Below are 12676 nucleotides of genomic sequence, written 5' to 3'. Positions count from 1 at the left end.
AAAAAAATATGGGGTTTGTATTTCATAATTAAATACAAACATTTTGTGCGTGCGTGTGTATATATATATATATACACACACACACACAAAGTTCATATATACACACACGTACGCACACAATATATATATACACACACACACACGCACGCATGCACACAGTGGACTCTGTCCAAACCGGCATCTATCTAAACCGGCATTATGTGTAAACCGGCACAGTTTTAAAGTCCTGTTTAGCTACCGTTAATTTATTAGGAAACAAAAAATCTGTCGACACCGGATTCCTTCTATTCCAGACTTCGGATGCAAATTCAAGAACAAAAGAACCTTTCATGTAGTAACCTGGTGCGCGATCTTGCCCCTATACTGTCTACACCAGAATCCAATCAGATTTGTTCTTACAAATGTGTTGAATTAGAATGTGTATTAATAATGTGCCATGATTGTGGACCTTTAACATTACATTTGAATGCTTATGTTCTTATCTGAAGTTAATATTGTTTTATTCTGTTCCTAACTGGCATATGATCACTGTTTATTCCTTTTTATTCCGCAACCATTGTTTGTATTAGCCGCTCAACGACACCACTAACAGCACATTGATTTCTTGGTTTGTTCCATCATCAGCTACGGGATGTGAGACGTTTAGTAATTTATGAGACATATTCTTAGAGGAAACCTGCTACATTTTTACCTCAACAGCAGGGGATTTTTTATATGCACGTTTCTACAGACAGGCCTTTGATATAGCAGTCGTGGGACGCTGGTTGGTGCAGGAAGAAACTCAGAGAATGGGTCTGTTGAGGTGATTCAGTGGAATCCTATGATGCCAGTACCTTAGGCGAGCACTCTACCAACTGGACTAGATCCCACCCTCTTAACCATTTACAACCACTTACAACCATTTACAACCACTTACAACCACTTACAGTGACAGTTTATGTTTTTTAAAGCAGTGATCAACTGCTACTAGCAGTTTATTGCTTGACACTTGACCTGTCTTTACATCGGTACAATCAATCAAAATAAAGTTTTATTTTGCAGTAAATATAATGAGAAGTACCTGTACATTTTATTTTGGAATCATGAGTTTGAAAACTATTTTTCGATGTGACATGAATGAAATCATGAATTTTGTTTGTCATGTTGTTAAAAGCCAATACAGTGAAATTGTCGAAACTGCGTCACATTTGAGATCTAATAATTATCATATTTAGACAGAATCCGCTTTTTACAGGGTCACATTTTAGAATTTGGAAAACTCAGGACCATGAAACTTGGCCCATTTTGACAGGAGTCTGGTTTGTGCAGGGTCCGGTTTAAACAGGTTTCACTGTTCTTGTTAAAGCTTGAGCTCATCGAAAGTTAGAAATAAAAATAATTTCCCCATTCATGTTAAGTTGCAGGATAAAAATAGTAACATTTTAGATAGTTTGTTCAGGAGGAATAGCAAATTCCAGTCAGCGAACTTTTGAAGTTCTCCAGTCTTACCATCAAAAGACGAAGCCCATAACCTCCTTCAACCTACAACCTCTTATTCTCAGTTGATGCAGTGAAATTATTAAATCTAGATATAGCTGCAACAAAGCTTGTATCCTGGATTCAGTGTTTCTGCCAGAAAGAAATGTTTGGGTATGGTGCTATGGAATTGAATGAAAATGGGTTAGGTTTAGGATTAAGAAAATCATACATTAATGATGAGAGTAATTAATTTTGTAAAAAAAAAAAAAGTTAACTTTAAAAAAAAAAAAATTGCAGATTTAATTTTTTTTAGTTAACTTTTTGACAAAATTAATTACTCTTACCATTACTGTATGATTTTCTTAACCCTAACCCTGTACTTAACCCATTTTCTTTCTAGAGGAGGCCCTCAATACCCCCCTGTTGACTCTGGTTGCATTCAATTCCATACCCAAAAATTTCTTCCTGGCAGAAACACTGAATGTTGGTATAGCTGGTATATTGTAGTTGATGTTTGTGTTGATTCACAAGTTTACACCGAACCACTAATCTGTTTAGTACTGTTCATGTATGCTCCACGTTCCAGAGAATGTTGTTTGTGTTGATTCACAAGTTTACACGGAACCACTAATCTGTTTAGTACTGTTCATGTATGCTCCACGTTCCAGAGAATGATGTTTGTGTTGATTCACAAGTTTACACCGAACCACTAATCTGTTTAGTACTGTTCATGTATGCTCCACGTTCCAGAGAATGTTGTTTGTGTTGATTCACAAGTTTACACCGAACCACTAATCTGTTTAGTACTGTTCATGTATGCTCCACGTTCCAGAGAATGATGTTTGTGTTGATTCACAAGTTTACACCGAACCACTAATCTGTTTAGTACTGTTCATGTATGCTCCACGTTCCAGAGAATGTTGTTTGTGTTGATTCACAAGTTTACACCGAACCACTAATCTGTTTAGTACTGTTCATGTATGCTCCACGTTCCAGAGAATGTTGTTTGTGTTGATTCACAAGTTTACACAGAACCACTAATCTGTTTAGTACTGTTCATGTATGCTCCACGTTCCAGAGAATGTTGTTTGTGTTGATTCACAAGTTTACACCGAACCACTAATCTGTTTAGTACTGTTCATGTATGCTCCACGTTCCAGATAATGTTGTTATCAGCAGCTCCATCAATATTACCGGGATTTGATTTGCTCAGTTTTCTGCTGCTTTTTAAAGGTCATTTCAGCTTTTATTTTTAAATTTGATATCGCACCTCTGATTGGACAAGTTACATTATGTACAGTGTTTACTACCTTGTAGTAAAGGATTTCTTAGAAAATGTAGGTTGTCTAAGAGACAAAACATCTCAAATTTACCTCCAATTTTCTTTTAAAGGGACATACCTGAGTTTTTAAACACTGAGTCATATTTTTTACTACTAGAGCCATTTATGATCACTGAAATTAAACCTTACTTATATTTTATTGTTTAAATTATCCATTTTCGTACAACCAACGTACAACCAACGTCATCTTGGTGTTTCTAATACCACAAAATGCACTTTTTAACATTTTAAAACCGCACGTGCGTCTTAGAAATAACAGTTATGGAGTCGAGTTTTAGTCTATTTTTAATGGTATTTTACCGTTTCACTCTCTTGTAACGTTATCCAAACGTGTTACAGGTTTGTAACTTAACCCAACTTAGTGTCCATTTTTACGGGTTGAAACTAGGGTCTGCACCTTTAACTAGAAAAGTAGAATCCTAACTAATGAAAGGAGATGAGCCGATCATACACAATGCCTTCAGATATTGGGCTGAAAGTTTGTAAATAGCTTTATCATAACTTACTCTCTACATGAAGTCATATTTATGTTTCTATATCAAGAAAGTTGTTCGTCAACCATAATCTTGGTTGCTCTATATACTGTTATCACTGTAATGAATGAGACCTATTTTAACCATATGACCTGAGCAAGTCAGCAACGTACATGTAGTGTGTGGTGTACAGGTATAGTCCGACATGCTCTAACGCCCACCTGTATTAAGCAGCCACCTGTGTTAACAGACCACATTTTTGTTCTCCAGAACATTTAATAGAATATAAACTGACCCATATTAAGTATCAACCTGTCTTAAGAGACCACTTTTAAATAGCACTTCCGTGGCTGCTTATCACAAGCATGTCTGACTGTACATGTATATGTAATTTTAATAAGTGGTTCTTTTGTGACTAAAATAAACATGATCATGTCATTGATACAATTTTGTCATTGCCTTTTTATATACACTGTGTTATGTGTAGGCCGCAGCTAACCTCTCTATGGGATGGTGCATATATAAGATCCCTTGCTACTAATGGAAACATGTAGCAGGTTTCCTCTCTTAAGACTATATGTCGAAATTACCAAATGTTTGACATCCAATAGCTGATGATAACAATCAATGTGCTCTAGTGGTGGTTTCTATGAACCCCATTGGACCAAGTAAAAGGTTCAGTTAAAGGGGTATCCTGTTTAGAGAGGTTATATCCCCACACACACACACACACGAGAACCCAACTTTACTTAATTTCTGTGCTTATATCGAATTACAGTTCGACACGCTTCTTGAGCACGTGTCAGCTATCTGTGCTGTCTAGCCAGGACAGTAGTTAGTGGATGGTTGATAGTGAGAGAGAAATGGGAATAGTGGTCTTACGCCTAACCACAGAGTTGTTATACTCGCTGTGGCTGGGAGCAGGTACTGAGAGGTGAACCCAGTACCTACCAGTCTTTAAGTTCAGAGACTAGTAGACTACTACACCACTGAGATAAGTTGCACTTATGAGGAAGTTATACCTGGTAATTCCTGTCAGATAAAAAAACACACCCAACACTTGATAACATTGATTGTGTGACCCATTGTTATTCTCTTTGTACAACCTACAATGTAAATATATATGTACATGTATGTATGTACTAGGGGAATTACCCGTGCCTGGTAGCATCTCACTGATTGGTCGAGAAATACATGCCCTGTCATTGTCTGACACCTCATACATCAGTGAAGTCGTGCTGTTTATATATACTCTTCATAAAAAGTAGTGGAACTCTAATAAGAATTTACAGTTGCCAAAATTGTAAGGTATATTAGCTGTGGGAAATGGTTATATGATAATAGTGAATTATTTGGACAAACATGACATCCGGTAGTTCAGTATTACAGTAGGTTTTATGACGATTGAGGTCAGAAGTGAAATTTGAAAGTTGTTGTGTTTTTTATCAGTAAATTACAAATTCAAACAATAAAAATTACTAAAAACAAAACAATAACAACTGTATGATCAACAGAATGAAAAAGATTGACAGAAATAATGTTCCACAGTGATTAATGGACCTTCCTGGAAGTTGTTTACTATGGAATGTGTTTCGCTGTGTTGATAAACAGACCTGAACGTTCTTTACTAGGATGTCTGTGGTCAAAACGTATGTTCGATCTAATAGTTGATATTAACATTAATATTTCAGGTTCCCCTACTTCTTTTGAAGAGTATATTATTATATTTCAAAGTCGGGGATTGTTTATGTAATGTGAGTGTCCCACAATTGCTTTTGAACTGGGAATATTTGATACGGTTATCAGGTGTAGCTGTCACAATAGCCAATGAAATGTATTGATTACCATGAGTGTTTCTTATTTGCTGTTACGATTGTATATATTAGTATACAGGTACATGTGTACACAGTCCAAGTTAATAATATTATGTGTTAAATAATGGGTGTGTCTAATGAAATTCCTTTGAAAGCTGATTGGTTAAGAAGAAATATATTTTTGTTAAAAGCATTTTCAGGGTATATATACCAGCCACATTGGTGCAGTGGTTAAGCCATACACTTAAAACTTAAGACTGGTAGGTACTGGGTTTGCATTTCGGTACCGGCTCCCACCCTTGTTCACTTAAGGTGATCTTAATGCTAAGATTGCTTCATTAAATGGGGCCCTGAACAGAGAGTCCAGATAGCTTGAGGTGTGTGTCCAGGACAGCATGCTTGAACCTAAATTGGATATAAGCAAGAAAGTAAGTTAAAATGAACAAATTCAGGGTGTAAACTAAACATAACAATATTTCTTATCAGTCTTGGGCAAATCTCTTGTTTTGGGGAAATATGGAGGTGGTACCCAAGACATGTGTGCTTAAACCTCTTCTGGGTGTAATCATGTTTGAAAAGGGTGGTTGATTAATAGCTTTTGAATAATAAGTATAAAATGAAGGCATGCAGAAATGCACTAAGCCCAATTTTACTTGTCAACATGGAACTGGAATGTAAGGATGGAACTGGAATGTAAGGATGGAACTGGAATATAAGGATGGAACTGAAATGTAAGGATGGAACTGGAATGTAAGGATGGAACAGAGTTAATTAATGTTTAGTATTAGTAACACCCTCACTTGAATGGTCTCCACCCTTATTCAGTTTATATGTGACAATACAGTGCATGTAGTGTTATAAATAACTAAGTGGTCAGTCCAGAACCAATCAAAATAAATGTCTGTGGCATCAGATTAGATAACTGTGTGTATTTTAGTTATGATCATACCTGGTAACTGTTGGGTTGTTGAAAGTTAACAATTTGTCACATAAACTTACGGGTAAGTGTGCTCTAATCTTATCCTCAAACAAAAATAGCATACGGCAGGAGGACACTCAAGCTAACGTACCTGTAAAAACACCCCAGCATAAAAGAAGAAGAAAATAGAAAGAAAGAAAAATGCATCAGCTATTGGGTTTCAAAGTATGACATAGAGAAGCATGGTAAATTGGAGAGAGAATACAAAATAAGAAATATATATTAATGTTTTTTTATTGAGAGAGAAAAAACTCAGCAAGGTTTTATTAAGAGAGAGACAGAGAGACAGAGAGACAGACAAGGGGTTGTTGCTGTGATTTTACATTTTTTTTAAAGAAAGCAATTAGTAATTATTATAAATAAAGTGTGTGTAAGTTGAGAAAATAAAAATACCTTCCTAGCATTCTATCTAGACAAAGGTTGTGCTGTGAAAGTTGCTTGTACATGTACTAAAGTAATTAACCATTTTACACCTAAATAAAAGATGTTCATTTATATATACTCTTCAAAAGAAGAAACGCAAAACCACATTGTCGTAACATTTGGAGAATTGATTTAATTATTGAATGGTGAGTCCGATAATTACCAAATGTTGCAGGATTGTTCACAATTCACTCTAGTCCATTGTGAGTAAGTGATAGGACACACCACCAAGGTCACGGTCATCTGGAGTCAATACCGGGTGTGGCCTCCGCGTGTGTTGACAACTGCCTGGCACCACCTGCCCATTGAAGCAACCAGAGTACGGATGACGTCCCGGGGGATGGTGGCACACTCGGCCTGCAAGGCTGCTGCCAGCTCGGGCAGGGTCTGGGGCTGTGGTTGTCGCTGTCGGAGGCGTCGGTCCAACTCGTCCCATAGATGCTCAATTGGGTTCAAATCCGGTGATATCGATGGCCAAGGAAGGACATTAATGTTGTTGTTCTGTAGGAAAGCCGTTGTGAGACGTGCTGTGTGAGGCCTGGCGTTGTCATGTTGGAACACTGCGTTGGCGTTGGCCATAACTGGAACGATATGTGGCCGGAGGATCTGGTCAATGTAGCCCTGTGCATTCAGGTTGCCCTGCACGTGGACCAGGTCAGTTCTGCCAGTGTGTGAGATGGCTGCCCACACCATGACACTACCCCCGCCGAATCTGTCCACTTCCTGCACGCAGTTTGCCGCATAATGTTCACCACGATGCCTATACACGCGACATCTTCCATCATGACGTCGGAGCAGAAATCGGGACTCGTCACTGAACCACACCTGTCTCCATCGCAGTTGAGGCCATTGTCGATGAATCTGGCACCACTGCAGTCGGAGTCGACGGTGTTGTGGTGTTAAGATGACACCTCGAACTGGACGTCTGGCACGAATTCCTACCTCACGTAGGCGGTTCCGTACGGTCTGGTCGGATATCCTGCGCAAACCTGGTATTGCTGCGGCTGTGGAGGTGGCAGTAGTCAATCGTTCCCGAAGGTGGCGTACCCGGATGTAGCGGTCCTGCCCAGGGGTAGTGACCTGTGGTCGACCGGATCTAGGGAGGTCACGTGTTGATCCATGTTGCTGGTAACGGTCCCACAGTCTGGAGATGGTGCTTGGGGACACATGGAATGCCCTGGCAACGGCCGTTCTGGATTCGCCTGCGTCTAGTCGGCCGATGGCATTGTTTCTCTGCGGTTCACTGAGACGTGGCATGTCCTGGATTGTCAACTGTCGGCCAGATACAGAGGCCAGGCAAGCGAACACTCTGCACTTTTATACTGTCGGTGTTCATGTTGCACGTGCAGACAACGCACGTGCAGTGGGTGACATGGTTTGCACGTGGCTGCGTTTTTGCGAATATTCACATTTTGGAACTTTATTGTACAGTAGCTGCGTTTTATCGAATGTAACCGTGGGAATGTGTTTGGGACATGCAATGACCTTATATTCACAAAGCATGAACCGGTAGGAAACATAAAATCGGAGTTATAACCCCATAACCCATTTGTACCCTTTTGCATTTCTTTTTTTGAAGAGTATATATCAGGGGTTCAAAAATTTTCAAAAAAATGACTTGCCACAGGGCAAATGCCAATCAGATATTCACGTGCCCTATATATTTTTCCACTTGCCCATACTTCTTAAGGTAACCAATTGTGTTATTTCTATTTACTTTAATACAGTGCTTAAAGGGACACGCCCTAGTTACGGCTAGTTGTTAACCATTACGGCGTTGTTTTTCGCTATTAAACCCATTTTTTCACAAATAAAATTGCACTTTACTTACATTTTATTATTTAGAATACACATTTCCATTCACCTGAAGTGCTTTTTGGTAATCCTGGTAATCCTGATGTTTGTAAAACCACGAAATGCATTTTTGGTATTTCTTAACAAGCTGCGTGCACTTGAGAAAAAACCGTTACGCAAGCGAGGTCCAATCTATTTTTAGAGCGAATCTTCCTGTGTAAACGTCACAGACGTTGGTATACCACGTGACCGTTATCATTTTGGTTCGGTTTGTTTTCTCGTGCACGGTTCGCGCAATCAACATCCGATTTGTTGTCGTTTGCTTGTTGTTCATTTGTGAGATTTTTCTTCACAGTTCGTGAACATTTTCAATAACAATAAAGTTCAGACAAGTAAGTGTCTCAATACAAAACGTTACAAACCCTTAAAACCAATAATTTTGCTAAGTCTTACGATATCTGGAGAGGGGATACAACCAGGACAGAACAGTTGGAACATGTCCAGGAGAGGTGAAAGGAACGCACCCCAAGTCTGTGAAATTTGTCGTGACATAGGCATTGTTGTGCTTCGAGCGACATCTACCAGTGACATCAGAATACTAACTTTCAAAATTATTTCAAGCAATTGGGACATGAGGATTCCCATGGTATTTATCGATATAAAACCTGCTTTTTCACTCCATTTGATAAAAACGTGATCTAAGTGTGTTACAGGTTTGTAGATTAACCAAATTATAATTTATTTTCGTTGGATGGAACTAGGGTGTGCGGCTTTAATAATGTAATATAATCTTGAATGTAATTGGTTTCATTGTACAAATAAAGAATTTTGCCAGTAGGTTACAACACTTACCCAGGAAGTACTAAATGTATATGTCTGTTCAGTGGTATCCACTGTGACGGTGTCTTCTCTTCTTGTTGATTTAAACCTTATTTTTTAAATAGTGTCCATTTGTTGATTTAAACTTTGTTATTTGTTTGGTAGTGTCCACTTGTTCATCTAAACATAATTATTGTGTCGATGTATGTCTTAGTTACCACTTGTTGTATGGCGGTGGATGTGGTGAGATCCCTTTTTACTTGTGAGCCATTCTTTTATGGCTGGCATTGGTTCAAAATTGTTTAGGGATTTTGGCCCATGTGTCATTATTGTGAGTATATTATTTAACGCTCTCTGCCCCAAAACACTTCTCTTCTCTGTTCATAGCTGAGAAAAGTCTGTCGCAAACAGCCGTGGCTGGGCTCAAAGTAAACATAAACTCTGTTATACTGCATTGTGTTATTAAACTTTTCAACACATTGCTTTCCATTTTGGTGTGTTTACGCATTGGAAAGAGTTCCGATCGTCCCATTATTTAGGGTTAGGGTTAGTTGTCCTTAGAGCTATGTAAATAGTTGGATGATCGGAACTCTTTCCAAAGGTTTTACCGAGATTTGTAAAAAAAAAAAAAATTTAAGTTTTAGGTAGGTGTTACATTAGTCACTTGTCATCGGGCATATGCAATTAACATAATTACTTGCCCGGCATGAAAATTCCATTTGGCACGGGCGTCGGGCGATGGGATTTTTTATCTCCTGTATATATTAATTATTATTATTATATTTTAATAACATATGTGCTTAAGAACAAATATTATACCCCATCTGACTCATACTCATAAGAATACAGATATATAATTTCTTTTCTTTTTTTGTCTTTACTTGTTTTGTTAATATACATATATATAAATTATAATGTACCATATCCATATACTTAACTTTGCTTGCTTGGCAACCAATATCTGATGTATATTTTCGTGCTGTAGTGTCATCAATCATTGATTGATTGATTCATTCATTCATTCACTCAGTTCTTTAGTAGACATTAATTTGAAAACAAGTTTTAAAATGCAAACACAAAAAGCGTACCAAACAATGTATTTTTAAGCATGACCCTAGTAAGCAAGAGGGCTCTTTGTTTGCTACATTTAAACCCATAATTTCAGTACTTTATTATCTGCATTGTGTAAATTTTTCTATTTTACCTATATGTGCATACATGTATACATGTATCTTCTTAATTCCGACAAAATTACTTTAAATTATGTGAAGAATAACTTGAGCAAGTGTCTGCTATTTCCAATAATTATATTGACGAAACTTGCTTTTGAGTGGTGCTAACATGATTGTGCCTCAGTGTGCCCCTAAATTCGATTTGTGTGGTTCACTTTACATCTTTATTTTCAAGAGTGAAAGTTTTACCCTTACCATTTTGAGGATTGAGATTGTTCCTGTTTCTGGGTTATCCAAAGTGTGATAAACATGTTTATATGTACTGATGTGTATGTTTTATTCTGCAGGTAAACTTCCATGTGAAACACGAGTATCGCAACACGACAGCCACTATTCAGTCTGAAGTGAAGGAACCGCCTGTCGTTTGGCTTGATCACCAGGTGTTTGTCACAGTCGGGAAAATTCAGCAGTAACTTCTTCATCCACGGAATAGCTTTAAATTGACTTAATTTATCTTTCCATCATTTCTTATCTTTACAGTGCTTATTTGACATTGAATTTGGTGGACTAAATTATTCTTGCATAATTATTCATCATTTAAATTATGTACTTTTAGTTTTGCAGTAAATTTGCTCTTAGCTTTTAGTTCAGCTGGTTAGCTATGGGATGGAATTGTTTAATACTTTACAACTAAGATGAGGTTGTTTGTAGTAATTTTTGGACAGTATCTTTATGACTTTCATCATGTTGATGAATAATCATAACAACTGGAATGGTATGTCGCTCTTTGATATTTGCTAGTTATTTTTAACGGGTCATTTGGTGCTGCATTACTTCTGTGTAATATTTGGTATATGTGCAATATTGAAATGTATATCTGTTCAGTTTTCTTATTACATGTACATATCATGTATCTTTGTTTATAGTCAGTTTGTTTTTCCATCTAAATATTATTAACTCGAGGTCAAGTTGCAGATTTTGCAAATGTATGTGTTTAATTGTTACTGTTACAGTTGTTGTCAGGAGGTAGGTACAGGGAAACCTCTCAAAACCGGACCCCCTATACACTGGAATTTCCTTTTTAAAAAAGGACATTTTACATGGTCCTTTTTTTTAAATCTGTACAAAACATAACCTCTCTAAACTGGATACATCTTAAACTGGACATTTTACTTGGTCCCGAGGGTGTCCGGAATAGAGGAGTTTGACTGTATTTTAATAATGAATTGTGTCTGGTAGTTACATTCAAACATACTAACTTACTTAAATACATGTACTGTTTGACTTTTTCATTAGGTTGTTTACAGTATGACAGAGGAGTTTCACTGTATTTTAATAATGAATTGTGTCTGGTAGTTACATTCAAACATACTAACTTACTTAAATACATGTACTGTTTGACTTTTTCATTAGGTTGTTTACAGTATGACATTAAAGGTGCTATGTCAAAGTTGCAGTAATGGCAGTTCCTGCCAAATATATTTATAAATGTTTGCTTTGAAACATGTACATGTAAGTTTATACCTTCAACTACATGCCTAAACAAAATACAACTAAATAATTCCATTTACTAGTAGAATTTGGGGTTTTATAGGGGACAATCTTGAGAATGTGTCACACATTCAACATACTAAGTTTACCCAGAATGATTTGTGGTCAACTGACAAAAGAAACAAAGATGGTGACCATGCTTTGTCTCATCCTTAGGTATATGGAACAGAGCTATCCCATGAAAGAAAGCCATGTAAAAAATGTCTATCTTACATGGGATATCACACCCTTGCGTTTAACATGATGTCGGTGGTAATATATGACATCAGATTAATGTGAGGCAGTGACATGAGATCATTAGACACAGTTTTAAATTAATATTTTGTTATTAAAACCTTCATTATAAAAGCTATCTTGTTAGTTTGTAGTGTTAAATTTTATTTAACACATGAAACAAACACAATAAATATGATAGTGTAGTTTATTTATGACAAAATGATCAAATAAAAAATGTTACTTGTTCAGCCATCTTTGTCTGTTCGTGTAAAAATAATGGTTTATTTACCAAATGAATGAGAGAAAAAGACTCCATCATATGCGGTCATGTGGGATAGAAAAAGTACACCCGAGGTGGTGAAAATTTCGACCTGAGATAAGGCTTGCCGTGTCACATGGCAGAAATTTTCACCACCTCGGGTGTACTTTTTCTATCCCACATGACCGCATATGATGGAGTCTTATAATATTTAGCCACAAATCTTTTGGGAAACCCCTCTTGTCCAGTGTAAGACTTTTTAAAAGTATTATACTAGTGTTAATTATGGGAAGATTATCCATAGGATTGATTAAACGGACATTCCTGAGTTTGCTGCAGTGTTTAAAATGTTATTGACTAACAGAGACTTTAACAA

General features: G+C 37.1%; 1 protein-coding gene across 2 annotated transcripts in view; it reads left to right on the top strand.

Moving 5' to 3' along the window:
• Positions 1 to 12246, top strand: part of LOC121379424 (dynactin subunit 4-like) — a 76404-nt gene extending 64158 nt beyond the window's left edge. The window contains exons 14-15 of one of the 2 annotated variants that reach the window (XR_005958841.1): positions 10622 to 11570; positions 11688 to 12246. Coding sequence is in view for 1 of the 2 variants with exons in the window: in XM_041508050.1 (XP_041363984.1) it covers positions 10622 to 10747 (126 nt within the window). In the remaining variant the exon portion in view is untranslated. Of the gene's footprint in view, positions 1 to 10621 lie in introns of both variants that reach the window. The other variant, XM_041508050.1, reaches the window with a different exon arrangement.
• The last annotated feature ends 430 nt before the right edge of the window (positions 12247 to 12676 follow it).

Source organism: Gigantopelta aegis, chromosome 8 (genome assembly GCF_016097555.1).
Source record: "Gigantopelta aegis isolate Gae_Host chromosome 8, Gae_host_genome, whole genome shotgun sequence".
Taxonomy (NCBI): Eukaryota; Metazoa; Mollusca; class Gastropoda; order Neomphalida; family Peltospiridae; genus Gigantopelta; species Gigantopelta aegis.
Note: the sequence above shows the minus strand (reverse complement) of the source record. Positions and strands in the feature narration are given on the sequence as shown.